The following is a 27,361-nucleotide window of genomic DNA, read 5'->3' as shown; positions in this document are numbered from 1 at the left end:
GTGCTTTGTTCAAAAGGGGTTATAAGTAATTTTTAGTAAAAACTAATTCCTAGACAAAGACATGCTGACTGTGCGTGTGAAAATACTGCTTTTGAAAGGTACTACTGTAAGACAGTTCCTTTGAACCTAAGACTGGTGTTAATGTAACTGATTCACAGCTTGTTTTGAAACTCTGATAGTCTATGTTAAGTAGACAGTTGCTCCTTCATATTTAGTGAATTACTTAATTTCTTCAAACCCTTGTCCAAAGTGCCTATGTAGTCAATTTTTGTATGTTGGAAAAAATCTCTTTCCCTAAAAGCTGAAGTCGTTATTTAGTAAAATGTAATGGGTTTTTATATCTATATGTTGTAAATCATCTAAGCATCTATCACATAAACTGCTGAGAACTTTAGTAAGTGCCTTGCTCGTACTTTCTTTTTTAAAGATTACTTTTATTTTCGTAACATTTTTCAGTACAAAGAATACAAATAATTATAGAAATACTGTGGTTTTAAGGTGGAGAAAAGTCAGTTGATGCAGAAGAGAGGTTAAAGTTTTTTGGGTGTTTGTTTGGTTTTTTTTTTAATAAATAGAAGGACCTGTGTTTCACTGGTGTATCTGGAATAGTTCATTATAGTAGTTACTACAATTCACGTAGACTAGCGCAAGGAATTTGGTTTGTCTATTAACTAAGTAACAAATAGCACAATGGAGTATAGTTTTGTGCTGAACAGTATTCTACCTTTAATGAAATAGATGATCAGCTAAGAAATTGGGAACTGCCTAGTGACCTTATATGTGAATCTCTTTCAGGCACCTTTTTGGGCATACATCCTGGGTGCATTAGGACTTTTTATCTACCAGTCTCTGGATGCCATTGATGGGAAGCAAGCCAGAAGAACAAACAGTAGTTCTCCTCTAGGAGAACTCTTTGATCATGGTTGCGACTCTATTTCCACAGGTAGCCTTAACCTACTGTTACCCATCCTAGTTTTAAAAAAGTTACCTGTTTTCAAGAGGAGCTGATTAAGCACAGATTTGTTGAAGTTGGAAAGGACCTCTAGAGATCATCTAGTCCAACCCCCTGCTCAGAGCAGGGTCAGCATGTTCCCTTCTTTTAGGAGAACTTCACCATCTCCTGGTCACTGCAGCCAAGGCTGCCCCTGACCTTTTCATCCCTGACCAGTCAGGGAGGATATTCCAGAAGTACCTCTGGCACATGTTGGGTAACATGTGTTCTGCTCTTACTCTGCATCTTCACGTACAGTGTTCTTTGAATGACCTAATGGTGAACAAAGAATTCTGTAACAGCATGTTCAGAGATTCTTTACTATACATAGTGTTTTCCAGTAGGGTGCAGGTGATTGCCTAATAAAGGATTTTAAGGACCTAAAAGACCAATGCTGGCATGTGAAACCAAGGATTCCGCTTTAGGAGTGAGGTGCCAAAATATCAGTTTGGTAATAGGGCATCCAGCCTGGCACTTAGGAGAAGGATAATTTATATTCCTTAGAAGAATGAGTTTAAAAAAAGTTGATTTGGAGTCCTTAAAAAGTAAGCCTTGCTCAGTTTTACTTTCCATAACTTAGCTGCTGTTGGTGGCAGTGCCTGTACTTCTATAAAATCTTAATGGCTGAAACATTTGCCCTGTGAGTTGGTACATTCTTTATGCCTCACTTCCCAGAGAAGTGCAACTACTAGCTTCTCTGAGCTGGGCTTTTCAGTCGGAGCTGTCAGTGTTGCAAAGAACACGAGATGACAAGGCCCGAAGAAGGGAGAATGACCACTGTAGGCTAGAAGGCAGGGCCCTCACTTGGAAGAAGAGTGTCCTGTGTTTTGGTGTCTCCTGCCAGGACTGTCCCTGAGGTTAGCTACTCAGTAAAGTATCAGTCATATCAGTACTTTGTTACAGTGATGTAAAATGCCTTGTGATTTTTTTTTTATTTCTCTTAACTACCAGCAAAGAGGTTATATGACTAACATGTTCATTTCTGCTTTTCAGTTTTTGTTGTCCTTGGATCCTGCATAGCAATCCGACTAGGAACAAATCCTGACTGGTTGTTTTTCTGTTGTTTTGTGGGACTGTTCATGTTCTATTCTGCTCACTGGCAGACATATGTATCAGGCATACTAAGGTTTGGAAAGTAAGTAGGTATCTTTAGAAGTACATGTTGCTTAATGTCTGAGACTGCTAGCTATTTGATTTCCATTTCTTCTTTGTTTTTTCCCTGCTCTCTTTACCTCTCACCTTCTTCCTCATCTCCCTTCCACCCTAGCAGACTTGTGTTTTACCTGTCAAGAATTCTAAAACTCTGCATAATACTGAGTAGAGGACTTGTTCTTTTAGCAGCTGATTTTAGCTGTATGTGCTTTGTGTGCATGCGTTTGGCTCTTTCGTCTACGGATTTGTTCTCAGAATCCATACAAGCACTATGCAGGCTCAGGCCAGAGAAGTCCTGCCTGCAGTGTAAACATGTCCTCTGTGTAGGAGTAGGGACAGGGCAAGCATTTATGGTACCTCCCTTCGTAATCTCCCAGCCACAGAACAGTTTCAGCCCGGGGGACTCTGACCGACATGCATTTTCAGAGAAATTCCCCTGCTAATGGGTTTCCCTTCCATAGACATCTTCAGTCTTCCTTTGAATGAACTCTGCATCCATTGCATCCTTTGGCAAGGCATTCCATAGAGCTATGATAGTGCTTGAAGAATTACCCCAGGTTTTGGGGGGGGGGGGGCTTTATTTTTAATCTGACTCATACTGGCTTTGATGTCCTTCAGGTTTTGTGTTAGGTCACAGGTTTAGAGATTGCTGTGATGCTGTTCATGACTTTGTAGAAATTTCATCTGTTCTCACTGCAGTGTAGGGGAAGGAGTCATGACATTCATGTAGAAGATAACAATTTCAATTTAACTTCTAATAGCGTGGGGATTGCTGCACCCTCCTGCAGCTGTGGTGGTGCCTAGCCATGGCCTTTTGCTGTTTTTAAACAATGAGCTGCACTTTAGTAACGATTTCTGAAAAGAGGAAAAGATCAGAGACTTCTGTAGCAGCAAAATTGGAAATACGTGCTAGATGAAGGCTATTCTGCTAATCCTAGTCACTTGCTATGTCACCTGTGTGTAGTCCTACTTAGCTCTGACCTGCAAGAAGCACATTAGCAAATCTGAGTATCACTGGGCACACAGGCTAGTGATCAGCTATTCTTGCATACTGTTCGATGTCTGTATCAAAAGAAAGCTGTCTCTGTGGTAATGCTAAGAGCTCTTTTTTTTATTTGCTGATAATGCATTTTACCACACAAAATATAACTCTTCTACCTGCCTATCCATCCTACTTTTTTTAAAGGATATTTTGTACTGTAAGTAAAAATAGAAGCTTTAGAGTGATGGCTGAAATAGGATAATTTCCATACATGACAGTGGACTGCACTGAAGTGATATGGACTATGCCGTGAGCTCTGGGATTTTGCATACATGATTGCTTTTCTGTGCCTTTTGTTCCTGCATAAAATGTGAGAATGATTTCCCTACATCAGGAAGATGCCCAGACTCCTATACCACATAAAAATTTCTTCACTAAAAACTTAATGGCTTCTACCTAAATGCAGTGATACTGCATTGTACAAGCAGTTCAGAATGGCCTGGTGTTCCATGCTTACGGTTTGAAGTTAAATAGACACAACTTTTCTCCAAGGTAACTATTTGTGTGTAGTGAAAACAGGTCAGAGTTTTTTTCAAGGCTCACAATTTTATTTCTTTTAAGCACAGAGGTGAGAGTCTAAATGAAGGCGTTAGTATATTGCTCTAAATACGATAATACATAACACCATGGACGGAAGCTTTCACTGATGCTGTTCCTGAATTAGCAGCATTTGATTTTAGAAGTCAAATGACAGATAAGAGAGTCCTAGCGCTGGTGGTCAGGAAGGATCAGAGCAGCTGGGTACTGTGCCATTGTCAGGTTACGCAGAATACCTACCACACAGTGTCTGATTAAAATCTTTGAACTCTGATTTGGACTGTATTGCAACCAACAGTCTAAGCCTCTGTAAAATTAAGTACTAAACTTTCGCACATGTAATGACTCAACTTCAAGTTCGAGCCTCTTCCCGCCACCAGCAACAGCAAGTGCAGTACAGCTTAGAAATCTGGGTTTTAATAGTACACAGTGCAAATTCCGTACACTTGCACTTGCACATGGATGCTTTTGGGTGACGTAACCGACAGGTTCAGTGTGCAGCTACAGCAATGACTGGGCAGATGTAACACTTCATCCCTGGTAGAGGGGGAAAAGCCCAGCAGTTAGTGGAAAAAGCACCACTGTCTTGTTTCCCCCTGCACAGACTTTGTCACTTGACTTCAAGCCAATTCATGAAACAGGCAGAAGATTAAAAACCTACACTAGGCTAGCAAGCTGAACTGGTTCACAACAGCTAGTACAAGTGAGGGAGTGCAATGTCGTAAGGAGAGGACTACACATTCCAACGGCTTTGGACAGTGATGAGCACCTCAGCTTGTCTAGTTGTAGCTTAAACTTTGGCTCTTCTAAGACTAAGAGTCCGAAGCTTGTGATGAAACTTAGCACATTTTATCACTATCTTTCTGATGAAAGAAGAGTTCAATGTTACTGTGATTATCAAGATCAGATAAATGTTTCCCATTAGCCAAGAGTTGATTCCTATCTGTGCAAACAGTTCATGTGCTAAGCAAGTAATAATACATGTTGACTTTGGTCATAATACAGCAAATTTATTCTAACTGCTTAAGGAAATGTTGTATTTTAAACATCCATTGTCACTGCTTGCTGGTAACTTCAGTACAGAGATCAGGTAACTGTCTTAAAACCTTCAGTAGCATAAACAGTACCTTAGCCGTGCACTTTTTATTTATTTATTTATTTATTTTAAAGCTTTATTGAAAATACCAATTCTTTCTCTTGAGCCTCTTCTCAACTTTTTTTTAATACATTCAGGTCTTCTCAAAACATTTCATCAATCAAATACAGAAAGAGTTTGGCTATCTTGTCTGAGAATAAAAAAGGTAGAATGTAGAGTCTAGACTTCAGGGGACATTCAAAGCCACCTATTTTAAATTTTTTTTTAAGGAAAAAAGCAAGATATCAATTATATGTCCTCTGAAACAGGACAGATGCTTAGCTATCCACAGACTAAGACCTCAAAATACTGCCCTCATGTTTTGCAGGCTGTATCTGTCAAGTTTTCATGACGTGATAGCTTAAAGAAATCCCTTCTGTACCAGCCTGCACGGTCCATACTTCTATATATGCTTTTAATGGAAATGTTTGATTGCATTTACTATAAGCTTGCCTTAAACTTTGATTTGATGCTTACACAGCAACAACTCTGTAAATTTATACAAAATTCACAAATAGTTAACTGTGTTCATTAAAGATTTTCCCCCATTAGAATTACATGTGGCTTGCTCTAGATAAGGAGTATAGGTTTAATTTTAAATCTTAACCAAAGATGTGTGCCTCCATATAGAGTATCTTTCTTAGTCAAGGAAAATCATATTCTGTATACATTGAAGTAATTTGAAGTACTTTTAAGGAGATAATTTAAAGTCAGTGTTTTTTGATTTTCCTCCCTCACCTGCCTTACAGCAAAAAGACCTTTTCTTTAACTAAATCTCCCTTTTTTTCCTTCATAGAGTTGATGTAACTGAAGTTCAGATAGCCATAACAGTGCTGCTCTTGATATCTGCGTATGGTGGCACAGCAATATGGGACTATAAGGTAAGCATATTAAGTATTCAGAGTTCCTGCTGAGTATTTAGTTCCTGTTAAGTGTTCACAGTTCCTATGGTGAACTATTTGAAGCTATCCTGTGCAGGTACCATCAACACCTCCTAGTTGTCTAATGTTCTGTTTTAACTTATTGTACAAATGTAGGTTATTTTGATGTTGTAGTTAACTTGGGTATAATGGTGTGACTTTGTATGCACAAATTTAGAGCTACGTAGAGGAAAAAAGACCCCATCTGCCGTATATAAACTTCTGATCTGGAACGAATATTCTGCAGATACTTAAGCTTTAACAAATAGTTTTTCTTCTAGTTTTCTTTGTTTTGTATATTTTATTGTAAGACATACATTTCTGTTCAGTTAAATGATTTATAGGATGCTTTATTTTAAAATTTCAAGATTAAATGCTTTAATCTAACAAAATTAGGGGTTGAAGTTAGAGGGGTTTTGGTTAAGTAATCCACATTTATGTGCCGATAGAGATGTACTGATTTTTAACACTTATGTCACAGCCGATGTAAATGTAAATATCTATATTTAAAGAACTGTTTTCTGTCCAAAAGCATTTCCCTATCTCTGGCTTTTATTCTGATCTTTAAAGATGCACTTTATTGGATGGTATCAAAAGTATATTAGACTAACACCGTCATCCTTTCTAGGGTCTTTACTCAGAAATGTATAGTTCCTCTTGGTTGTAGCGCAGGGAAGAGCTGAGACCATTCCATGCTATTTGTAACCAATGCAAATTAATCTAAATATAAACCACCAAGTAATTCAAATTAATTCACGAGTTTACTCAGCAATTAAGAACTGTTTAGCTAAATCTGTTTCCTTTCCCCATCTTGCAAGATGCTTTTGTTCTATTTTCAAACAGCTTATTTTCATGTTGGAAAATAAAGTAGGTGCATTAGACTTCAGTTATGATTTATTTTTCTTCAGTATTAAAACCTGTGGTAGTTATGCTGTATCTCAAAACAATCTATATTCAAAAATATAGTCAATGGTTTCAATTTATTACTACTTCTTTTTTTTAAATCCTCTGCTGCCTTTGGAAGTTTCCTTGAAACTGCAATTGATTCTGAAAGGTAACTGTTTAATTAAAATTTGTATCTGGAGACTATTCTAAATGCAAAGATACAGCATACAAATAACATGTACTAAAACACAAAGCAGGCAGATGGTGTTTGTGTTTCCTGTGGTTCAGTATTGTGTTACCCAGTGAAATAGAAGGAACTAGCCTTCTCCCCACTCCTGTGCCTTGGTGATACAGTAGTCTGTGTCAAGTTTTTGCTTATGTAGTAAAAATATTTGAAGAACATCGTAAGAACAAACAGAGTAAGATCTAGCTGAATTTCAAGACCAGAACTTAAGTACTCAAAAGTCGAGTTTAAACATTACAAAAGAAATTTGTCGTCTCCTTAGTAAGGAAACAAATTCCAAACACTGTCCTTCTAAGCTTGTTCTTGGGAAAGTGAGAGTTTAAATAAAACAATTGTTTAGTAGATATCAGTAGCTTTTAAAATAACTTTTTAAAAAAAGGTGTTATCCTGAACTTTTAATATCTTTCTCTTGTTTTTCCTGCTAAGGTCCCTTTGGTGGGCTTAGAACTGAAGTTCTTTGCAGTTTTTGGCATACTGTGTGGAACAGCGCTTTCTTTTTTCAATTACTTCCGTGTCATCTTTGGTGGAGGGGTTGGAAAGAATGGATCTACAATAGCAGTAAGTTGCTTTAAAAATCTGAATGAGGTTTGAATAATTTATGCTCATAATTTATTGCATTTCAGACAATCATAAGGGTTTTACCTGTTTAAGCATTTAAGCAGACAAGCATATGAGTGTTGGACGGCTAAAGCAAAGACTTCATTATCTACCTTCTCTCTACCTGTTACTGGATTTCTTCTGTCACAGGAACCAGCAATGAATTTTCTTACAAAATTGATTAGTGGTCACTGCAAAGGATGCTAATAGCCTTGGCATAATACTAATGGACTTTCCCTGAGTTTTGACAACTGGTTTTGTTAAATGGTATTTGCAATACATATAAAATCTGGACCTTACCGTGTGACTGAAGCCTAAGACAAATTTTCTGTCCATTTGTATTTCAGGGAACAAGTGTTCTTTCACCAGGCCTGCACATTGGACTACTTATCACACTGGCCATTATGATCTATAAAAAGTCTACAACTCAGCTGTTTGAAAAACATTCTTGCCTGTATGTCTTGACATTTGGATTTGTGAATGCTAAAATCTCACAGAAGTTGGTGGTAAGTAATCTTGTTTCAGTCCTAAACCTCGTAAAACTAAACTGGTTCTTGGCTTAACGCTTGCTGAATCAGTGGGCACCATGCAAGTTTTCCCATTCTGCTCTGCCATTGTATTACCAGTTTCATTGTGACCAAGACACTGAACTAGACTCAGGCTCCTACAGAGAGATTATATATGACACTGATGTAAACACATACTTATTGTTGAATGTACTGGTTAGAACTTTCAGCTTTGTTTCACTTACTCCTAGAAATATACTGTCTGTCTTTAACATCGTAACTGTGGTCTCTCGAGCCTTATTAACAGTGCTGTGACTTCTGATTTAATTATCTGAAATAGGAATTTACTTTAATCATTAAAATGAAGACATAAACTTTTCCGTCTTTATCTCTTTTGTAATTAAAACCCTCATCAATGGATTAAAAAAAAAACAAAACTGCCTTACTCTACATATTTGCTAACAACAGTAATCCAGCCAGCTGGTTCCCTGCCCCCCAGCATGACATTTTTCAAACACTAGAAAACAGGTATTCTACAGACTTTGTTGCTAAACAGGAGTTCACCTAGTGAGCTGCTAACTTGGTTCAAGAGAGAGAATGCTGATAAGACTGAACCTTAAGATTGAACTTGAGGCAGCTCATCTATTCTGTCAAACACCTTGGCTCCCTTGCTCGTTCAGAGGACCCCTGGGTCTTTGTAACCAGCAGTCGTACGTACAGCGATGTCAACTCACTCATGGACACTTCTGAGCAAACCATGTTCCCCTTGATGCTTTATGTGTAGCTTTGAGGGTAGTCTGCTCCAGAGGCAAATCTGTAAAGGTAGTAGGGAAAGGATTTGGGGGGTTTAGCTCTCACAGTTTTCTGATACTATTTCAGGAGGCCTTGTCCTTCAGGCACTCCAGAGTGAGCAAACTGCAGTAAAAACTTAAGGCATGAACAAGGTCAGAGGCCCAGTGGAGACACGAGCCAAGGTCTGTGCAGTTTGCGTGGATGTGCAAGAGCTGCTCCATGGGCGCTAACCCTGCGTAGCTGTTGCACATCACGCCAGATGTGAGCCAGGAATTGCTACCTGCAGCAGATTCCTTTAGCAGGAGAGATGCATCCTTAGCTGGCTTAGAGTGGAAGCCTTTGTCAGCTCTCCTCTGGATGTAAGCCTTTGCGGTTTGTCCTGTCTTTAGACTGGAACACTCACAGGCTTTTCTGTGAATTTTGCTGTTCAGCATAGAGTTGAACATGATTTATATTATTCTGAGACCACTTTTGTTCACAGGAACCTCTCAGTACTTTAATCATATTTGCCAAGTGTCCACAATGTATGGAAACAAGGAATGACAGGGTGATTTCTTATGGCAAACTTGCCACCTAGACTACTTTCCTTCTGCCACTTTTGAGCTTCCTAGTATGGACTCTTCATTTGTCCTCTGTTAGGTCTCCAACTTCTAACAAAAAGCTCTTTTTCTGCCTCTCAATTAAAGGTGAGCTTAAGTTGTCTTTAAGAATGCTAAAAATGGAAGGATCAAGGTGTGTGGGGGGAAGAGATTCCCTCCCCAGTAATCTTTCTTCTTCTCTTGGTCATTCTGTAAAGTGTCTCTGCGTACATCGCTATCTCTGCTAAACACTGAATACAAGTCTTGTCACCTAAGCAAAAGCCTAGTTTCTAGTTAGCATTTGGCTAAGTAAAGCCAAAATTTTCAAGTTAGACTTGGAAACAACATTTCAAGTGAATAGTATTAATTTTCTGTAATACACTTGCAGAGTCTTACCCTTCAAATACAGCACCAAAAAAATAGAGTGGGGAACCCCTGCAAATACCTAAAATGCACTGGTATAGATGTAACATACTACAGAAGGACAGGAACATGTTTCTTGTATAATAAAGTAAAAAAATACCAATTGATAATTCAAATAGATGTTATTACTAATTAAAGTGCTATATATTGATTGAATAACCTGGAAAGAGGTTACTTGGTCCTTGGGAAATAAATTGTCAGGGAGCAGCAGGCCCTGAAGCATTTATGAAGCCCTTGGCCTGCCTGCTGATTGCTTCCTAAGAACCGGGGACAGCAGGCTGTTCCTGGGTAAGGATGTCATGCCCCTTTGTAACTTAAGGTGGAGGTTATCTGGTAGTTACATTGATCTTGCAGTGGTGCATTTTTGTCTCTCTCTTTTTTTTTTTTCCTTCTCTCTCTCTTTTTTTTTTTTTTTTCCTCCTTTTTCATAGGTGGCTCACATGACAAAAAGTGAAATCTGTCTTCAGGACAGTGCATTTATTGGGCCAGGACTTCTATTTTTGGACCAGTACTTCAACAGTTTCATTGATGAATATATTGTTCTATGGATAGCATTGGTAAGCATTTTGTTTTATAATTTTCATTTGAAGCATATTTAAAGGAATGGATTGAGAACTGTCCCTGTCACTCTGCTTTGCCATTTCTGACTTGCTCAGATTTCAGCTATTACTGTGGGGGGAGTGCCAGGATACTGTGTAAACATGTAGTTTGGGAGCCGACTGGCTTTCTTTCCTTGGAACAGAGATGTGAAAGTAAATTTACAGATCCCTCTTGTAATTATGCTTTAGTTCAAGTGATTTGTTTAAAGTTATTCTGCTAACTGCAGACTAACAACCTTTGTTTATCAGACTTTGTACGTGTTTAATACCGTTTGTTTTTTGGGTTGTGGGTTTTTTTTTTTCCTTCTAAAATAGACCACTCTATGTTAAAATGCTTGCTAAACTTGTCACTTGGATAGATTGATTAAAGTATGGATGAATTTATAGTAGGGACAATTTTAAAAAATGTGTGGGATTGGTGGTTGGTTTTTTTTAACCTGTTCTGTTTTGTTCTTTTGAAGTTCATATCCTTGTTTGATATGCTGAGATATGCCACTGGTGTATGCCTACAGATTGCTGCTCATCTTCATATACATGTCTTCAGAATTTCATCTCATCAAGCTCCTGAACAGGTTCAAAACCATAATGACTGATTAAATAGGTCAAGGACAAGAGGAGAAGCAGTTAGGGGAATGCTGAATGAAGCAGCCTCTTTTTGGGGGAAGACAGATTAAGTTTTTCAATAAAATAGTTTTATGAGAAAGCTCACTCTATCCCAGACATTACCAGATGTTAGAATTACTAAATACAAAGTCCTGCAGATTCTATTGTGATCAATACTTTTGAACCAGGACGTATTTCCCCTTGTGTTTTAGATACTGTAGCTGTTATTTTATACCATGAATACCATATTTGAAACTTTTGCCATTTCCTGTTAGGTAACCTTAATTCAGTACTTCTGGTCTGGTGAATGTAGACTTCAAACCAAGGTGCTACTGACCAGAATTTGAAGAGGAATTTCACTTTTCCCTAGACCAAGTGATTAATCTTCTAGCATTAGTTTCTAAGGTGTTCTTGAACTGCTGTGAAGTGGTAGTCGGAGGTATCAATGAATACAGTACTGCATTATTAAGACTGGTAAAATGAGGTACAACTACTTGTTAATCTCTGTTCTGGTATTTCTAAAGAACAAGCTACTGGATCAGTAGGATGAAGGAGGTATAGCTCAGGAAATTTTTCTTCTACTTAAAAATACTGTTATGAGTGCCTTTAGGATTCATGCGTTCTCTAGCATCTACAGTTGTAGCTTGTATTTTCTGTCATGGCTGGTTTCTGGTTTTGTCGTCATAGTAAGGTTTGCCTCATTGTACTCCATCATTATCTAGACTGTAGGTGTATACTTCAAGGACACTAACTTTACCTAGCCTAACTTGCATCTGTGAAACTGCACAAGTGAATGACAAAGTTCATTGATAAACTGAAATGACTGTGACTGACTGTGACAATGCAACCCACCCATATGTAACTCCCTCTGAAGTATGTTTGCTATCGCTGTGATCATCTACCTTATAATCTAATTTGTCCTGTAACTATCACTGTACTTTATCCAAACAAAACTGATGAAACTAAACCCTAATGTATAGTAAAACTCTCCAAAATAGAAAGTCAGGCCCACTATCAGCCTTTCTTTAAGAACAGACTCACTGGCTAACATAATGTGCCTAGTTAAAGGGCTGTTGTTGTCATTAAAGAAAAGCTGAATACAAGTAGCTTATCTGTACAAGCAAATCATGACATGTACAGAAACCCTGTAAGCTTGGGCTCCTTTAAAGAGGTACTATTTGAATATGATTTTTGTAAAAAGCCTGTTGAATGTAAGTGTCCATTACCACTTTCAGTTGCTGGTACGTAGCCAAGCTGTGAGTTTATAAAGTCCTTCCTGAACTGTACAATAAAGAATGCTATGGTTTGTTTTAAAAATATTACCACTGCAGCTTCCTAGCTATACGTTAATTCAAAAAGACTTCCTGAGGCGTTCAAGGAACTTTAAAAGTGGTGTATTGTCTGCTAAATTTGGGGGGGAATAAAATGCCATCTACCACACTCCTGCCTAAGAAGGATATACTGATACATTTGAGGGATAACTGTAACGGTTACTGCCAAAGGACTAGCATGCTAAGTGATTAATATAAATTCCAAATGAATCCTACTACACTTGTTTGAGGCTGGGAAAGACACAGCATCTATACATGAACTTAGCCTGAACCCAGGCCATGGACAAAGAGAGGAGAAGATGGTAAAGACCCTTTCAGTTTGTCTGAACACTGCAAACAATTTAACCACCTGATGAAAAGACATAGGCAACTTTTTTAGAGTGAGAAGATTTGGTTCCCCAGAATGCTTAGAAATGTGTCATGTAGTAGTAGGTGTAAGTAGTTTTAAGGATATGACTGAGGTATGTGGATGATTGATAGGAAACTAATGCAGAAATCAGTCAGAAAACCAGAAACATGAGCCAATACTAACAAATAAAACCAGAAACATGAGGCAATACTAACAAATAACCTAGTGTTGAAGATCGGAAAGAAAAACTGTTCACTGTATTTCATAGCATCACCTAATTATCCTTAGAGGGCTGAGACTCAGCAGCGCAGTTACAAATTAACATAGTTACCTGTTACCCACCAGAGGCCTATGTTGCCTCATACATCATTCTAGCAGTGTAACTTCTGTGTTTGCCCCTTCCCTGAGTCTTAGCAGATGCAGAACAAAAAGAGCTCCATACCAGTTGCTTGTTCAACTTCAGTTGCAACCTAATAGCTGAAGTTTCTGTAAGTTAGCTGTCACTAATCTGGCTCCCAGAACTGGAGAACCATCATCAAATGACTTGATTCTGAATTAAAAATGCTAGTAAGCTGAGGAGAAGAATCTGTATGGACTGGTTTTGAAATCCGTTGTTATGAAAACATCACATTTGTGTGTGTGGGTGTGTGGATGTTTTTTGTTTTATCTACTACTGTATTAAATCTAAGCATTAAATATGTTAGGAACTACCTAATTTGTAGAAGTGGATATTCAGGCGTAATGGTTTTCTGTAAAAACAAACTGCATGCAAGCTAAGCTGATTGTTTAATTTATGCTGATTTACTGTAATGAGATACATGAAAGACAAATGCTTTATCCTTAAAACTTAGGCCTCCCTAAATTGCTAGTCATTTGGAATTGCAAAAAGTAATATTCCATCTCAAAGGCTTGTAATAACTTGTACTAAATAAATGAGCTAGATGACTTCTAGCAGTGGTTCTACAAGAACTACATACCCAAAAATGCATAATGTTTAATTATGCTTACTTGAGCAGATGTCATATAAAGCTGTGATACTCAGCTCATCGTTCAACTAAAGAAACCTGCTTTTTGGACAAATTACAGCAGTTCATAAATCTCTTACTAGTACAAAGATATTACAAGCCTAGCCTAACAGAACAGTTAAAATTTACTTTACTATAATACACATCATTAAACAATCTTACATGAGCTATGTCATACTCTGAACTTTTATAATTGCTGATATGTCAGCAGACTAAATGTTGAAACTATGAAAATCTTAAAGTCTGCAGCTTGTGAAAAATGCTTCTATTTGCACAATGTACCTAAAGGCCTACAGTTATTATGTAAAATCTGGGTAATGCATTTTTTGTTAATTCTGCTCATTGTTACAATTTGGCATTATAAAAAGTGAAACAATTTAAACGGTCCGATGCTACTGGAAGTAAGTATTAAGTAGTTAAAGATTAATTGGACAGACAGTAAATGGTTTGGGGTCCATACCACCCCCCCAAAGTAATAAATTTATTAATATATGTTCTTACAACATTATCAGACACAAGGTTAGAACAATCCATGAAAATGCTTAATAGGAACTTTAAAACATTTAAATCTTAACATACTTCTCTATGGCTAATGCCTATACTTGTATCATGTCACTTAGGTACAAGTTGTTTCTCCATTGAGCCATCAGAATAACATGGACTGAAGAGACTTGCGAACAGTTGCCATCTCCTGCTGTTGCTGTTACAAGAAAAGGAGATAATACTGAACAAATGCCATATTAATATGATTCCTTTGAGTTAATTAAATGAATGTCAAATACTTCTATAAAGAATGTTCTATTTTTGCATTTAACTAACTTCTTCATAGATCTGACACTTACGGTGTCCATCATAATCTTCTTCTGCAACATTGCCATTTCTTTGCGAAGTTCACTTTGTGCACCAGCTAGAAGATTTTCATTGCTCTTTTCCAGCTCTTCCATGCTCTGAAGTTAAGGATAATCTTAATTCAGAACTGTTCAATGTCAGAGGGTTAATTTAAAACAAACAGACAAACGGTTATTCAGACTACAATTTAATTTTTATAGCAGCAGTGGTCACTGGTAAGTCATTAGTTTTGTCACAAACTTGACAGACAAATCATACAGGACTTGGTACTCCAGTCTACATTATTATTTAAACAATATCGACCCTGTGAAACAATATAGACCCTGTGAAGGAAACAGTCCCCTCCACTTAGCATCTGTGAGGTCTCAGCTAGTTATCCTGCATTTCAGTAAAGATGAGTTCTATGTGAAAAGATTAAACAGACATCTGTCAGGAATGATAGGGTCTAAATGTTATGACAACCTTGGAGACTTGAAGTAAGGACTATGAAACCCATTAAATTTCCTTCTTTTTGCACACTTCTCCCCACATAAGCCAAGTAAAGCTTGCTGGTTATCTTCCCTTTTGTAGACACAGTTATGCCTAACTCTATGTGCGTAGTTGCATTTTCCTTGACTTGTATTTAGTAAAGCTTATTTGAGGCTTGATTTCTACCTTTTGATCTTCTTTGAGGAGAAAAATCGAAGTAATACTTGACCTTCTGTTCAGTTTTTCATCTTTGATGAAGACATTTTGGAACAGTTATTATTTATTAATTCTTCTGTAATATCCTCTGTAAATTTCGACTATCTTAAACTAAGAGTTGCTCTGTTTCAGATTTATTTTTCAAAGCTACCAGACTTGAAAAAAACCCGTATCATAACTAACAGAATTTCAAAAACGGACCAGTTAGAAAATGACTTGAACAGAAACTAAGGTTTATCAGAAACTGACAGACTTGAATCTGCCCCATGTACCAGTATATACTGGGGGCCACCCAGCTGGAAAGCAGCTTGGCAGAAAAGGACCTGGGGTCCTGGTGGACACCAAGTTGAACATGAGCCAACAGTGTGCTATTGCAGCAAAGGTGGCTAACAGGCTCCTAGGCTGCATTAGGAGGAGTGTTGCCATCAGGTCAAGAAAGGTGATCTTTCTACTCTACTCAGCACTGGTGAATCCATACCTGGAGTGCTGCATCCAGTTCCAAACTCCTCAGTACAAGAGAGACATGGACATACTGGATAGAGCCCAACAAAGGGCCACAAAGACGAGTAAGGAACAGGAGCATTTCTCTTACAAGGAAAGGCTGAGAGAGCTGGGATTGTTCAGCCTGGAGAAGAGAAGGCTGGGGGGGATCTTGTCTATATACATGAACACCTGAAGAGGGGGCACAAAGAAAATCAAGCCAGGCTCTTGATGTGCCCAGTGACAGGACCAGAGGCAAACTGAAAACACAGGAGGTTCCCTCTGAACATCAGGAAACACTTTTTTACTGTGAGGGTGACTGAGCACTGGAACAGGCTGCCCAGAGAGGCTGTGGAGTCTCCATCCTTGGAGATATTCAAAAGCCATCTGGACATAAGTCCTGGGCAATTGACTCTAGCTAGCCCTGCTGAACCACCTGCTGGCTGGAGCAGGCGACCTCCAGAGGTCCCTTCCAACCTCAGCCCTTCAGTGATTCTATGGTATTGTGCCTCTGCATTTATTACAAAACCAATCGTTTAGGGTACTTTCATTTTTCTCAGTTTAGACTTCTAATACCTTACTTAGAAAAATAGTGGGGAAGGAAATTCTGGGAATAAACTGTTTTGTTCTTAAGTGTAAAATGACAGGGAAAAACTGTTTGGTTTTTTTTTTTTATGAAAAAGTCAAATTTTTGGGTAGTTGTACTCAATCATTTTTTGATTGCTGTCTAGCATGTTAGCTACTTTGTTAAAAAAAAAAAAAATCAAAACACACACCACAGTTGATCAGTACTAATCATGTGTTTAAAATACATTATCTCTCTAAGCACTGTCCCAAAAAATGGTGTTTGTAGGGACTCTCAGCAAACACAAAAAATTATGCATAAAGCAACAGAAAGTTAAACAGGACTGATTACGTAACCATCCAGCTGGGCCTGTTTTCACCATAAATCATGATTGCCATCAGATTCTTCCTGCTGACATTTTAGTGAATGCTTACCTTGAATACCAGGTTACAGAAAAGAAAACACTTTCTACTGAATGTTGCTTAGGAAGAGATGAAGGGAGTTCTAACTGGGCAATTTTAAGGGAATTACAATTGATTTTTCTTTAAGTGTCACTTTCCTTACAAGAAGCAGCAATAGCTAGAAAGGTTAATGACAGAAAAAAATTGGCATCTAATTGTCATTATGGGGGATGCACCTGCCAGCCATAATAAAAGCAGTAGATTGCATCCTAAGATGTATTTTTAATAGATTGTCAAGTTTCCCTTTTTTAAATACATATGAAAAATCTAAGGGAATAATTAAGACAAAATCCTGATGATTTAACTGACCTGTATAACCTTTAAACTGGTACAGAACTGTGTTCTGTTTAGAAAGTATGCTCTGAGGGTTCTGGTTAAATATTTGAAACAGGCAAGCCAATCAGATCCCTGTTAGAACACATTTAACTAAATCATTTATTAAACAGATGCAATATGTATGCATGTATAGAGAGAACAAGCCATGTTCTTAACAAATAAGGGAAAGATACTAACATAAATATTCATGCAAGGCTGTTATTTTCCCTAAATGAACCTTAAATCTCTGTATTTCATAAAAGTTGAATTAATACAGCTTTCTTATGTGATATGATAAGGATCAGCTGCCTTCTAAGAAGAAAATTTACTGTACCTTTAAGAATTGCTCATAGAGTTGCTTAATGGTTTTCAGTCTCTGACTCTGAACTACTCTTGCCTGTTGAAAAACTTTTTGTTGCTGACGAAACATATTCTGAAGCAGAAGCAAAAGAAAAAAATAATCACATTAGTTAACCAAAAGCGCTTGGACAGCAACACTAATGTCATTTATCAGAATGAGAAATTCTGCCCTCAATGGAAATCTGGGTCATGTAATGTAGATCTCTGCCTGGAGAGTTATCCTTGTTCTTATTAATGAAAGAAAGACTGAAGACTGGATTAAGCCCTGAGTCACCTCCTGAGGTCCCTTCCAACCTGAATTAGCCTTATGAGATCATATGAGGATTGCTATCCAACACAGTTCTCAAGGGTATCCCAGGGAAATGTACTGCTTAGGGAAAAGCAAAACTTGCAAATGTGTTGGGAGTACAAATACAGCAACATCATGTGATTACATTCCATTGTATAGCTCCTGTCCTCTTTCAATGATCAAATTCTCATACATTTATTATATACAGGCATATTTTTAAACAATGCATGCTAAAAGACAATTACTTTCCTTTAGTCCTTTGTTCCCTGAACCCAAAGACTATGGATACACAGAAACAGCACACATCTTTCTTCTCTATAAGTGGTCTTGGCTTTTCTCAAGCCATATGCTGGCTGGCCTAGGGCATCACTTACTGCCATTTATAAACCTGCAATAAAGTTTATAAATGCACCCCTCTTCACTTTAAAAAATATCCCCAAACTTAAAACATTTACAGTTTGAGAGCCACCCAACTTGAATGAATTTTTTTAATCAAGAGGCAAACAATCGTATGTTTGTTTGAACTACATAAAGTGTTTCTACATTTCTTGAGTGTCTGAACAACAATATTCCCTCCTTGTGAAAATACAATGAAACTCATGCCATGCTGGAAACCCACCGCTAGTTTTTCTTCCTGCTCCTCTGCTTTCTGCACATCTACATCCCATTGCTGAAATAAAGTCAGGAACTGCTGGGAGAACTCATGATTGAGCTTCTGCCTATGAACAGACACTAGCCGTAAGTATGACAAATGCTACAAAGAATTACAAGGAAAGCTAAAGTTCAACACGCACATAAAGTAGAATAAAAGGAGCTGGCATAGATAAACAGCCTAGTTTGACATCTGGCCCTAACTGAATACTGTATGTTTTGAAAAACTGAGCAGACATATATACACACACACTTTCTGAGTGAATGTGGATTATATACATATAAGGAGACAGCACTCATATACAAAACTCAGGTTAAAAAAAAATTACAACTTTTCTTCCTAACAGTGTCAGGTTTTCTGAGATGTACTACATTTTTTCTAACCCAACTACACATCTTGGCTTTAACACAAGGGGTTTATAATGAAAAATTGATTAGCTCATTCATTAGTTCATTATGCTCTAGTTTCTCTATGTAAACTTAAATTTTGTCAATGCAAGTTGCAAATATATATATATATATATATAAAACCACCAAGACAGTTATAAGTATTGCTGACTTTTAGTTTTTAGCTGTCTCATTTTTAGTTTGCTCTACTTGTAGTAACAGATGTAGTAATTAAATATGCCTTAAGAGGCAAGAGGAATGTTACGTAGGGTGAAAGTGATTTACAATGTGAAAATGAAAATTCTTTCTTAACCAGAATGGTATAAAAGTTTTACTGAACATTTTTCAGTTTCAAGTAGAAACATAAAATTCCAACTGAAGTGGAAAAAATAAAAACATTGGTTTAAAAGACAAAAATAACATCAAAGGTCATTTTCCATAAAGATAAAACAAAAGTAAAACCAGCTCTTTAGGGTACCTTGCTCTCAAAATTCCAAATCTTAAGATTCTCCATTCAAAAGAAAAAGCACTGTGCTAAACTTCTACAGTCAATTTAACCAAGTGGACACAACTGGAGGCAGCAGAAAACAGCGGACATAAGCAGATACTTAACTAGTAGATATGCTACTTGCTATTTAACTGCAAGAAGATGGACCAACTATCGATGCGGTGACACAAAAGGGAATTTGAGTTCACAGCTTTGAAAAACAAGAGTAAATGTTACCTTTGCTCCTGCTGTGTTTTCCAAACATGTTCAATCTTCTGGTTACTGGTTTTGAGTGAGGCTTTTGTATACATTTCTAATCTTTTCCTCTTAGCTAACAAAGCCTTGTTAATGTCAGCTAAAAATCAAAGAATATTTAGACATTAAGCATACTGAGATACATTGTGCCTTTTATTAAAAATGCTGAGGAGTTACGCTTTGGAGAAGTGAACGAGGTGTATTCTAATGGAAAGAAGCTAATGTGATCTGGGCTCCTGGCTGCTGTGTTTAGTGTCCCTCAACCTGCTGTTGGCACTGGTGTGAGTGCTGCTTCCCTAAGCCTCCCGTACACCCTAACCGACACCTGGCCTCTGGAGTTGCAACTGCTTGTTGCCCAGCCCCACCAGCTACTCCAGCATCTGCTTCGAGTCCCTCCCCTCTCAGGGGCCAGACCAAATAGGACCTACCATGATGTGACACAGCTTTAGCTTCTTTCATTCTAGGCAAGATGGTAGTGGGTACACTGTCAGACTAGCTCTGAGCAGACACACATAGTGAACTGAAACTGTCCAGCAGTTTGAACTCAGGGTAGCTGCAATGCTTCCATTATGTACATTTAAATCAGTTCCTTACACACTGTCATCGTGTTCCCCTACTGATGATTACGGTCCAACGTGCACTTATCTAACATGTCATCCATACAATAAGCACACATACGTGCTTGAAACACTAGAAGCACTATCCAATCAGTTCACACTGCATATCTTCAAAACATCGTATTTGGACATCTCACAGTCTGTAAATTCTCCATTCAAAGCTAGAGATACCTTGCACAAATCTGAGTACAGACACCTTGGTCTTTTCTCTAGTATCTAATGATGTTTTAGTCACACCATCAAAAGCCTCATTAGTTTAGCTGTGTGACTGCAGTGCCAGCTCAGTTTCCAGGCCTTCAAGGAATTTAGTTATGCTGACACTTTTTTTTCCCTAGAAAAACCACATGTTTCAGAGTAATATTCAAATTACATAGATTTTAGAAATAAATTAAAGGTAGTATGTAATTACTACCACTGTGAACATATGGAATGAATGAATGACAAACTATTTTTCATACTTTGGAGAGACTTCATACTTTTAAAAAAGTATTCAGGTTAATATAAGTTAGTATGTTTGTTTCACTTTAATTTACATTTGGAGATCTAACAAACAAGTCACAGCTTAAGGTTAATACAGCAATTTCCTTTCCCTCTCACTGTAGATTTCAGGAAACATCTGTCAAACTTCTCTCTAATTTGCTGAGGCATCTGGCCCTGCTAATGCCAAACCTATTATTTTTGAGCAGACAGCATCCTTTCTCTGATCCATTCATTTTCCTTCCTTCCCTCCTATTTTTGAGTCTTCAATAACAAGCAGTCCTAGCTTCTGAACACTGAAATCCTCCTCCTACCTAGATTGCTAGATCTACAATAGCATTCTAATATGTAACTTAACAGCAAAAAGTCTTAATTCATGGATTAAGGAATTCCTTGAACTCCTCTTTCACCTCAAGATTTACATGCAAGTAATGACTGTGTACAGCATTTTCTTATACATAAAATGAAACTATTAATCAGCTATTAAGTATATAATACTGGCATTAAAATGGTTTCCCTTCCTTCCACAGCTTTTTGATGCTTTGTTGCACGGTGACATGTATTATACATTCTTTACAAGCGAAATGTGTTTTTTCTCTAACCTGTCCGCTATCTAGTATTCAGCTGGAAATTTAACTCTAAGTAAAGCCATCTGATGATCTGATTATGACTAAACTAAATCCAACTAGGTAACATGTATAAATCTTTTATCGCTAGATGACTGGCATTACTTACCCTCATTCTTTAGCTCTTCTAGATACTTGTAATCTTCCTCCTGCCTGCTGAAATTCTCTTTTCTACTGATTGCCTGTTCTCTAGATTTCTGAAGGGGCGGAGTACAGACTACTCTCTAGCTCATTCTGTATCACAACTACAATCTACTTCCAAAATTCCTTGTTTAGAATTATAACTACTTGTTCTATTTAGCTGCTTATATTAACATTTACGTGCCCCTAATTTCTTACTCAAGTCTTGCAATCCCCAGTCTCTTCTACGTCACTGTAACAAAGAATGGAGTAAGAACAGCTGAGTCATATTGTCCCTTTTCTCTACTATATAATCACTGCCTCTTAAACTTCTTAATTGGAACTGATAATCAAAAGCACTTGTGCATCTTTCCCTTTTTCCTTTGTAATTACTTACACTACTACATCTCACTTTATACGCAGTTTCTCCCTTCTCTTCTTTCTCTTTGCTCTACTTAAATATAACTTTTTTTCTGAAAACTAGCGTTTTTTCAGAAATGCTGAAAAATGCTAGAAAGACTGGTCATTCTATCTAAATTTTGAAAGTTATTTTATGGTAAGGAATTACTACCAATTCTGCAACTTAAACGTGAATTGTTTTTTAATTTATTAGAATGTAAACATACTTACCTCCAAATCTTTCCAGCATATTCTGTACTTCACCCCTACAAAACAGTGTTTAAAATTTTTATTTGCCCACTTTCTGACTTCAGAATAAGACCTGTTGTATATGCTTAAAACTAATTTTAATCACGTGCCTATCACTTGTAAGCAGCGACAGAGATGCCGCTGTTCTACAAGATAAAAAATGACACTCCTTTTCTCCTGTGAGGGTTCTCTTTTTTAGACTAATTTGCTTTTTTCAAAAAAATTTACTAAAATCTATTAACTTACTCCCCAGTAAAAAGGCAGTATTAGGCATTTAAAGGGTCTTGAGTGAGGGAGGATGGTAAATAAAATTGATCATTCCCCATACAAAAAGAAAACACAAAAGGTATTTGCAACATCAAATAAAAACAAGTCTATCACAGCATGATTGGCACAGTAAGAAAAATTCAAGACAAATAATATCAGGGTTGTTTTTACAACACCTTTAAGATGATAATACCAGTGTATAAGGCAGTGGTACAATAGCTGACAAATCCAAAAAGGGACATGGTGGGTAAAGAAAATGTTTTTCCTGTTTTTATAGCATCTTCTCCACAGGATAGCACTTTCTTTTTTGAAGAGTAAAAAAAGAAAAAAAAAAAGGAAAAAAGGTCTCTTCAACTCAACAGCAATAATCTTGCTAAAAACTATTTCAACATACACTTTTTCATTACATTTACACTGCCCATAAATACTGAATTTCATGAGAGTTATCTGTAAAGAGAATTTATTTTCCATGAAATAGTTGGATATTTAAAGTACTGTCAATATCTTCAAGCAACTAAGATCAGAGGGAAGAAACTTAACGATCAACAATTTAGGATAAAACTTAAATCATCTTTTGAAAGAACTGAATTTTAAGAACTCACATAAATATATCTTTTTCTATGCATGTTCAAAAGTATCTACAAAGAAACTGCAGAATTACTAATTTTAAAATATTACTTTTTTTTTTTACCTACAACTGCTGTATTATTTGTCACCTGATTTTTGAATCAAGTACTAAAAAAAAAAACCAAACCAAAACAGGCAAAACAAGCATAATGAATAACTGAAATCAGTAAAAAAAAAAAAAAAAAAATCTTAACCTTACCCCACATCATCTGGAACGACATGAGTAGTCACCAAAGCTCTCTTCTTTCCATGCTTGTCCATTACCGGTGTTTCGCCTTAATATAAATTTCAAAAAGATTTACAAAAATATCTTATGTTTTGGGGGGTCATTTGAGTTATTAAAAGTATAATTACTTTTCTGTAATGCCACTTCTCTGAACATGTGTCATGGGTCTCAGTTCCCGTCCATAACACATACAGCTCCTAAAACTTTGAATCTGGAGTTGACAGATGGTGGTGAATTATTCTGCAAGGCTAGATTTGAGCTGGCACTGCCTTGAGTTCCTCTAGACTGGTCTCAACCAGTTTTAGTTTCTCTGTCCACTACTACACAGTTACTCCCAACTCACAATATAACAATCATCAGAAAGGTAAAAATAATCTAAAAATTGAAAAAGCCCAATCTGTAAGAATAAGTACTTAAAATAAGTACTGAAATTGTGTACTCTGAAAGCAAAATCACAAATAGATATCTATATTCTTTCCAAAGAATAAAAATCCTTGGCTGTCAGATTCTATTAACAAGGGGTGGGGGAGGAATTTAGTCTGAATAAATGAAGAAGGGGAGAAACTAAGAGAAACAAACCCAGAGATAACTGCTGAAAGACAAAAATCCAGAAATGGAGTTACATCAAACTTTACAAAAAACTATCATGTGATGAATGAGAACTCTATTTTTAAGCAAAGTGTGCTTTTTTATGACACTCCCTCAAAATTAAACAAGAATCTCTTGGTTGCCTTCTCTTCTTTTTTCCTCAGCTTTCTCTGCTTCTCCCTCTTTCTTTTCTTTGGTTCAGATTCTTCTTGAAGTACTCTTAACCCTGCCAGTGTTATGACTCCAACTACCCTACCCGATGCAGCAATCCATGCAAGCAAGCAGAGCTCTTCTGTTCTATCCTGATCTCACAATGTTATATGCAGCCAGGCGATAGAAGGATATGGCATTAGAATAAGGTAACAAAATCCTACTCTATTAAAGACTCCACCTACAATTTTAAGACATAATAGTGCACTATACAGAGCTACTCTATTGTGTTCTCTTCTCTTACAAATCAAAATTATACAATTGGAGGCTAGTTGTCACAAACATTATGAACCACGCTTACTCAGACACTCGCTAACACAGAGGCGTCTTCATTTCTATTCATAGTCAGAAATATTATAAACTTCATATTTTTAAAAAAAAGTATAAAAAATATCATATAAGCACCTTCTCTAATATCTTCCTCTGATCCACTCAGCTCTTTTCTTTCCTCCTGAAAGTCATAGGCAGGTATGGCTTGATCTTCCTGTGCTGGTTTACCAGCTTTTCCTCCATGCTTTCTTCCCGATGGTGCCATAATGAGATTTTCTTCCTACTGAAACGGTATGTTGTATTTGTTACCTAACTCCCCACAACACTTTTAAGATAAGTATGTTTTCATGCTTATATTGAGCTGTTATAGACAACCCTGTAACAGTCTCCACTTGTCAGGATATTCAAGCAGTCAAACTGTTTTAGTTTTGAGGTAATCCACAGGATTACCCATCAGTGGTGTTTTTAAGAACAGGGTAAAAAAAAAATTACCAGGGCTAATAGGAACATACTTGATTCCGCTGAAAAACAAGGAAGTAAATGATACACTTTCTTAAGGTGCCTGCCTGCTCGGCTTTCATAATGTTTACTACGTATTTTGTCATATCCAGTACTGCATTCCCAAAAAGCTATACCAACATTCTATTTTACAAAATACAGAAATGATAAGCCATAAAGAACAATCTGATTCTACAAGCCATCCCACACTAGAGAGACAAATATACACACACACGCACGCCATTTTTAAAAATCCTGGGCAACTTTCACTTTCTGAATTATCTTTATTTATAGCTATTATGCTTCTGCATTCTGTAATGTAACTAATGCATTTTCTGTATTTGTAAACGTTTTACAAATACACTGCCCTCTTAAAAAAAATATTCTTTACTTTAGTAATACTAATTTTTATATATTCTGTGTATTTTTATAAATATTCAAGGAGTAAAACATCTATTTAGAAGGAAAAGAGCATATTTGTAATCATTAAATGCATGTGACAAAATTTTTTCCTTAAAAATCCTTCACAAAATAACTGGATTACTTGGAATATGGAAAGAATACAGAAAAAAATATCAGCTGCAAGTACCCTGTTTTCCGAACTGAGCAAGGTGTGACTCAGCAGTGGATAAACTCATTCTAGACGCAATTCAACACAGCTAGTAATATCAATAGGTTTTCCACAAGCCAGGGCAAAGATAGATCTGAAAATTAAGTTCACGCACTGAAATTGAGAACTCCAGTAAAGATCTTTTGAATTTCCAGGACTGTGAAGTCCCCCCAACAATAACAGCTGTCACGCACACCTGAGTTTCCCATTTCTGTTTTTTGACTTAGTTGTCCATGGCTATGAAAATACTTTTTTCACCACATATTACATGGGTATACACGACGTGATCACACTAAGCTACTAAGTAAGGAACACTGCTTTTCAATACCCAGCTTTTTCTGTGGTTGATGCTTCTCTATGTAGTATGTTTTAGATGTTGGAAGTTTCTTGAGAAACAAAACCAAAACCTCATTAAATTATTAACTGGAAAATCAAAAACTCTTGCATTAAAATTATCCTCAAATGAGAGAAAATTTTCAAAACTCATTCTGCTTTTCAACTACTGTGGCTGTGGAAAACGTGATGTAAGGAGGAAAGTACTTGTATGGCATCTGGCTGTGCATGTCTCTGGGCTGCCAAACAAAGCGCTTCGACTTTAAACTGCAAGCATGTATTTTATGTCACATACAGGGACTTTTCTTTGTACTGAAAATCAGTACACAAAGCAGAACACCCCAGTCCCTCCGTAAACTGTAAAACAATCTTGCCACCTCACAACCTCATACAGCCTTCACCCATTCTGTGTAGCTACCTGCTTCAGCCAATTCAAGTATCTTCAATCCACAGTTGCGCATTTAAAAACGATTTTTCAGAGAAACTCGCCTCCTTTTTTCACCCTGCCCAAAAAGACGTGAAATAAACCAGTATTTGTGTGACCTTCCTACATTGGGCTTTTCATTGTGGGGTCCCACCTATTTCTACCTCAGAGCAGCAAGGGAGACAGGCCCACACCACACCACTGCCACAACAGGTTTTGGGGCGAAGCCACTGGGGTATCAAAGGCTGAGGGGCACCGCAGTGTCCTAACCCTGTTCCATACTCCCCACCCAAACACCTTTCATCCCTCTCCCTCTGCCCTGCGATGGCCTCCTCTCCCCTCTCACTGCCTCACCCCCGCACAGCGCCCACCACGGCCGCCGCCTCACAGGGAGGGGACCCACCAGCCTCACAGCCTCCCGCAGGCAGAGGGAACACCGCTCCGTCCCAGACCCCTCACCTCCACTCGCACCAGAGCCTCTGGCAGCCCTCGCGGCGGACGGGGACAACAGGAGCCGGTCCCGCCTCAGCGACTCCCGCCCCCGAGGAAAAGGCGGGAAGCCGGGCGGGCCGCACAAAAGGGAGGGGGCGCATGCGCACTAACACGGGCCGTGGGGCCCGCGGGAGCGGTACCTGCGGCCCCGGCCGGGCACGTCGTGCAGATCCAGCGTTAAACTCTTTTAAACCTCACCTACCTTTATCTATTTTTATTCTTTTTTTATAGAAATGGCTTAAATTTCTCATTCCAACAACAAAAAGTCCGCAAAAGAGGTTGTTCGGGTGGATGTAGGCTGTGGCCGGGTGCTTGGTTGCCACCACAACACTGTTCACATCCTTACCCTGCTTCGCTTGCTTGCTTTTTTCCAGATTTTAGCAGCAATTTTCCGTGAATGCTTCTCAGCAAGTTTATGCTACATCTTTTGGGCTCTTACTGCTGTAGTGAAACAAAATGGCATCAATCTACCTTCAAAAATTTGCTTAAACAAAAATGAATTGCAGTGACAGCTGAGCTACCCAAGCAATCTGTTTGTTTATACATAAACTTAAGCAGAAAAACTGCCTTAAAATTTTCACTTGAATCTACCTAATAATATTTTGAAGAGTAAGAAGATATCAAAGCTTTCTTGCATTTCTTGAAATGTCTCATTTTCTGCTAGTCTGAGGTAGTGTAAACTACTTATTTATATGCTACATTTCAGCATAATATGTATTGCTAGCATGAAATGTAACCTTAATAATTTAAAATGCTTGCAGTTTTACAATGCTCAAAAGTTTGATTCTACTTTGAGAATCCATCCATGCTTCAAATTAATATTAAATTATTACTGT

The 27,361-nt window shown here is 37.6% G+C and overlaps 2 protein-coding genes across 4 annotated transcripts in view; one reads left to right on the top strand and one right to left on the bottom strand.

Annotated features, from left to right (window-relative positions):
* The window catches only part of CHPT1 (choline phosphotransferase 1), a 23,454-nt gene extending 8,965 nt beyond the window's left edge, over positions 1-14,489 (top strand). Inside the window, exons 2-9 of one of the 2 annotated variants that reach the window (XM_030040234.2) lie at positions 796-943; positions 1,985-2,126; positions 5,654-5,738; positions 7,333-7,464; positions 7,851-8,009; positions 10,234-10,359; positions 10,863-10,973; positions 14,330-14,489. In XM_030040234.2, the coding sequence (XP_029896094.1) occupies positions 796-943; positions 1,985-2,126; positions 5,654-5,738; positions 7,333-7,464; positions 7,851-8,009; positions 10,234-10,359; positions 10,863-10,973; positions 14,330-14,374 (948 nt within the window). In that variant the 3' untranslated portion in view covers positions 14,375-14,489. The remainder of the gene's footprint in view (positions 1-795; positions 944-1,984; positions 2,127-5,653; positions 5,739-7,332; positions 7,465-7,850; positions 8,010-10,233; positions 10,360-10,862; positions 10,974-14,329) is intronic. The other variant, XM_030040235.2, reaches the window with a different exon arrangement.
* SYCP3 (synaptonemal complex protein 3) lies at positions 14,174-27,361 on the bottom strand. Of its 2 annotated transcripts, none has more exons than XM_030040236.2 (9): positions 26,028-27,361; positions 24,304-24,451; positions 23,074-23,149; positions 21,963-21,997; positions 19,475-19,592; positions 18,332-18,431; positions 17,398-17,496; positions 14,552-14,656; positions 14,174-14,409 (listed from the first exon to the last, which is right to left on the bottom strand). In XM_030040236.2, the coding sequence occupies exons 2-9, from the start codon at positions 24,431-24,433 to the stop codon at positions 14,356-14,358; spliced, it is 717 nt and encodes a 238-aa protein (XP_029896096.1). In that variant the 5' UTR covers positions 24,434-24,451; positions 26,028-27,361; the 3' UTR covers positions 14,174-14,355. The 2 variants fall into 2 exon arrangements, with proteins under 2 accessions (XP_029896096.1, XP_029896097.1); XM_030040237.2 differs by having other exon boundaries at positions 24,304-24,448; positions 26,728-27,361.

The sequence above is a fragment of the Aquila chrysaetos genome, chromosome 17 (genome assembly GCF_900496995.4).
Source record: "Aquila chrysaetos chrysaetos chromosome 17, bAquChr1.4, whole genome shotgun sequence".
In the NCBI taxonomy this organism is placed as follows: domain Eukaryota; kingdom Metazoa; phylum Chordata; class Aves; order Accipitriformes; family Accipitridae; genus Aquila; species Aquila chrysaetos.
This window is presented reverse-complemented; position numbering and strand designations above follow the sequence as displayed.

Excerpts from the sequence above, each read along its gene's own strand:
- SYCP3 (XM_030040236.2), bottom strand. The coding sequence starts at position 24,433 with ATGGCACCATCGGGAAGAAAGCATGGAGGAAAAGCTGGTAAACCAGCA. Across the intron at positions 19,593-21,962 it reads TATGCTGGAAAGATTTGGAG|CTGACATTAACAAGGCTTTG; the intron begins GTAAGTATGTTT and ends TTTGATTTTTAG. Across the intron at positions 18,432-19,474 it reads AAAACACAGCAGGAGCAAAG|GCAGAAGCTCAATCATGAGT; the intron begins GTAACATTTACT and ends GTCTGTTCATAG.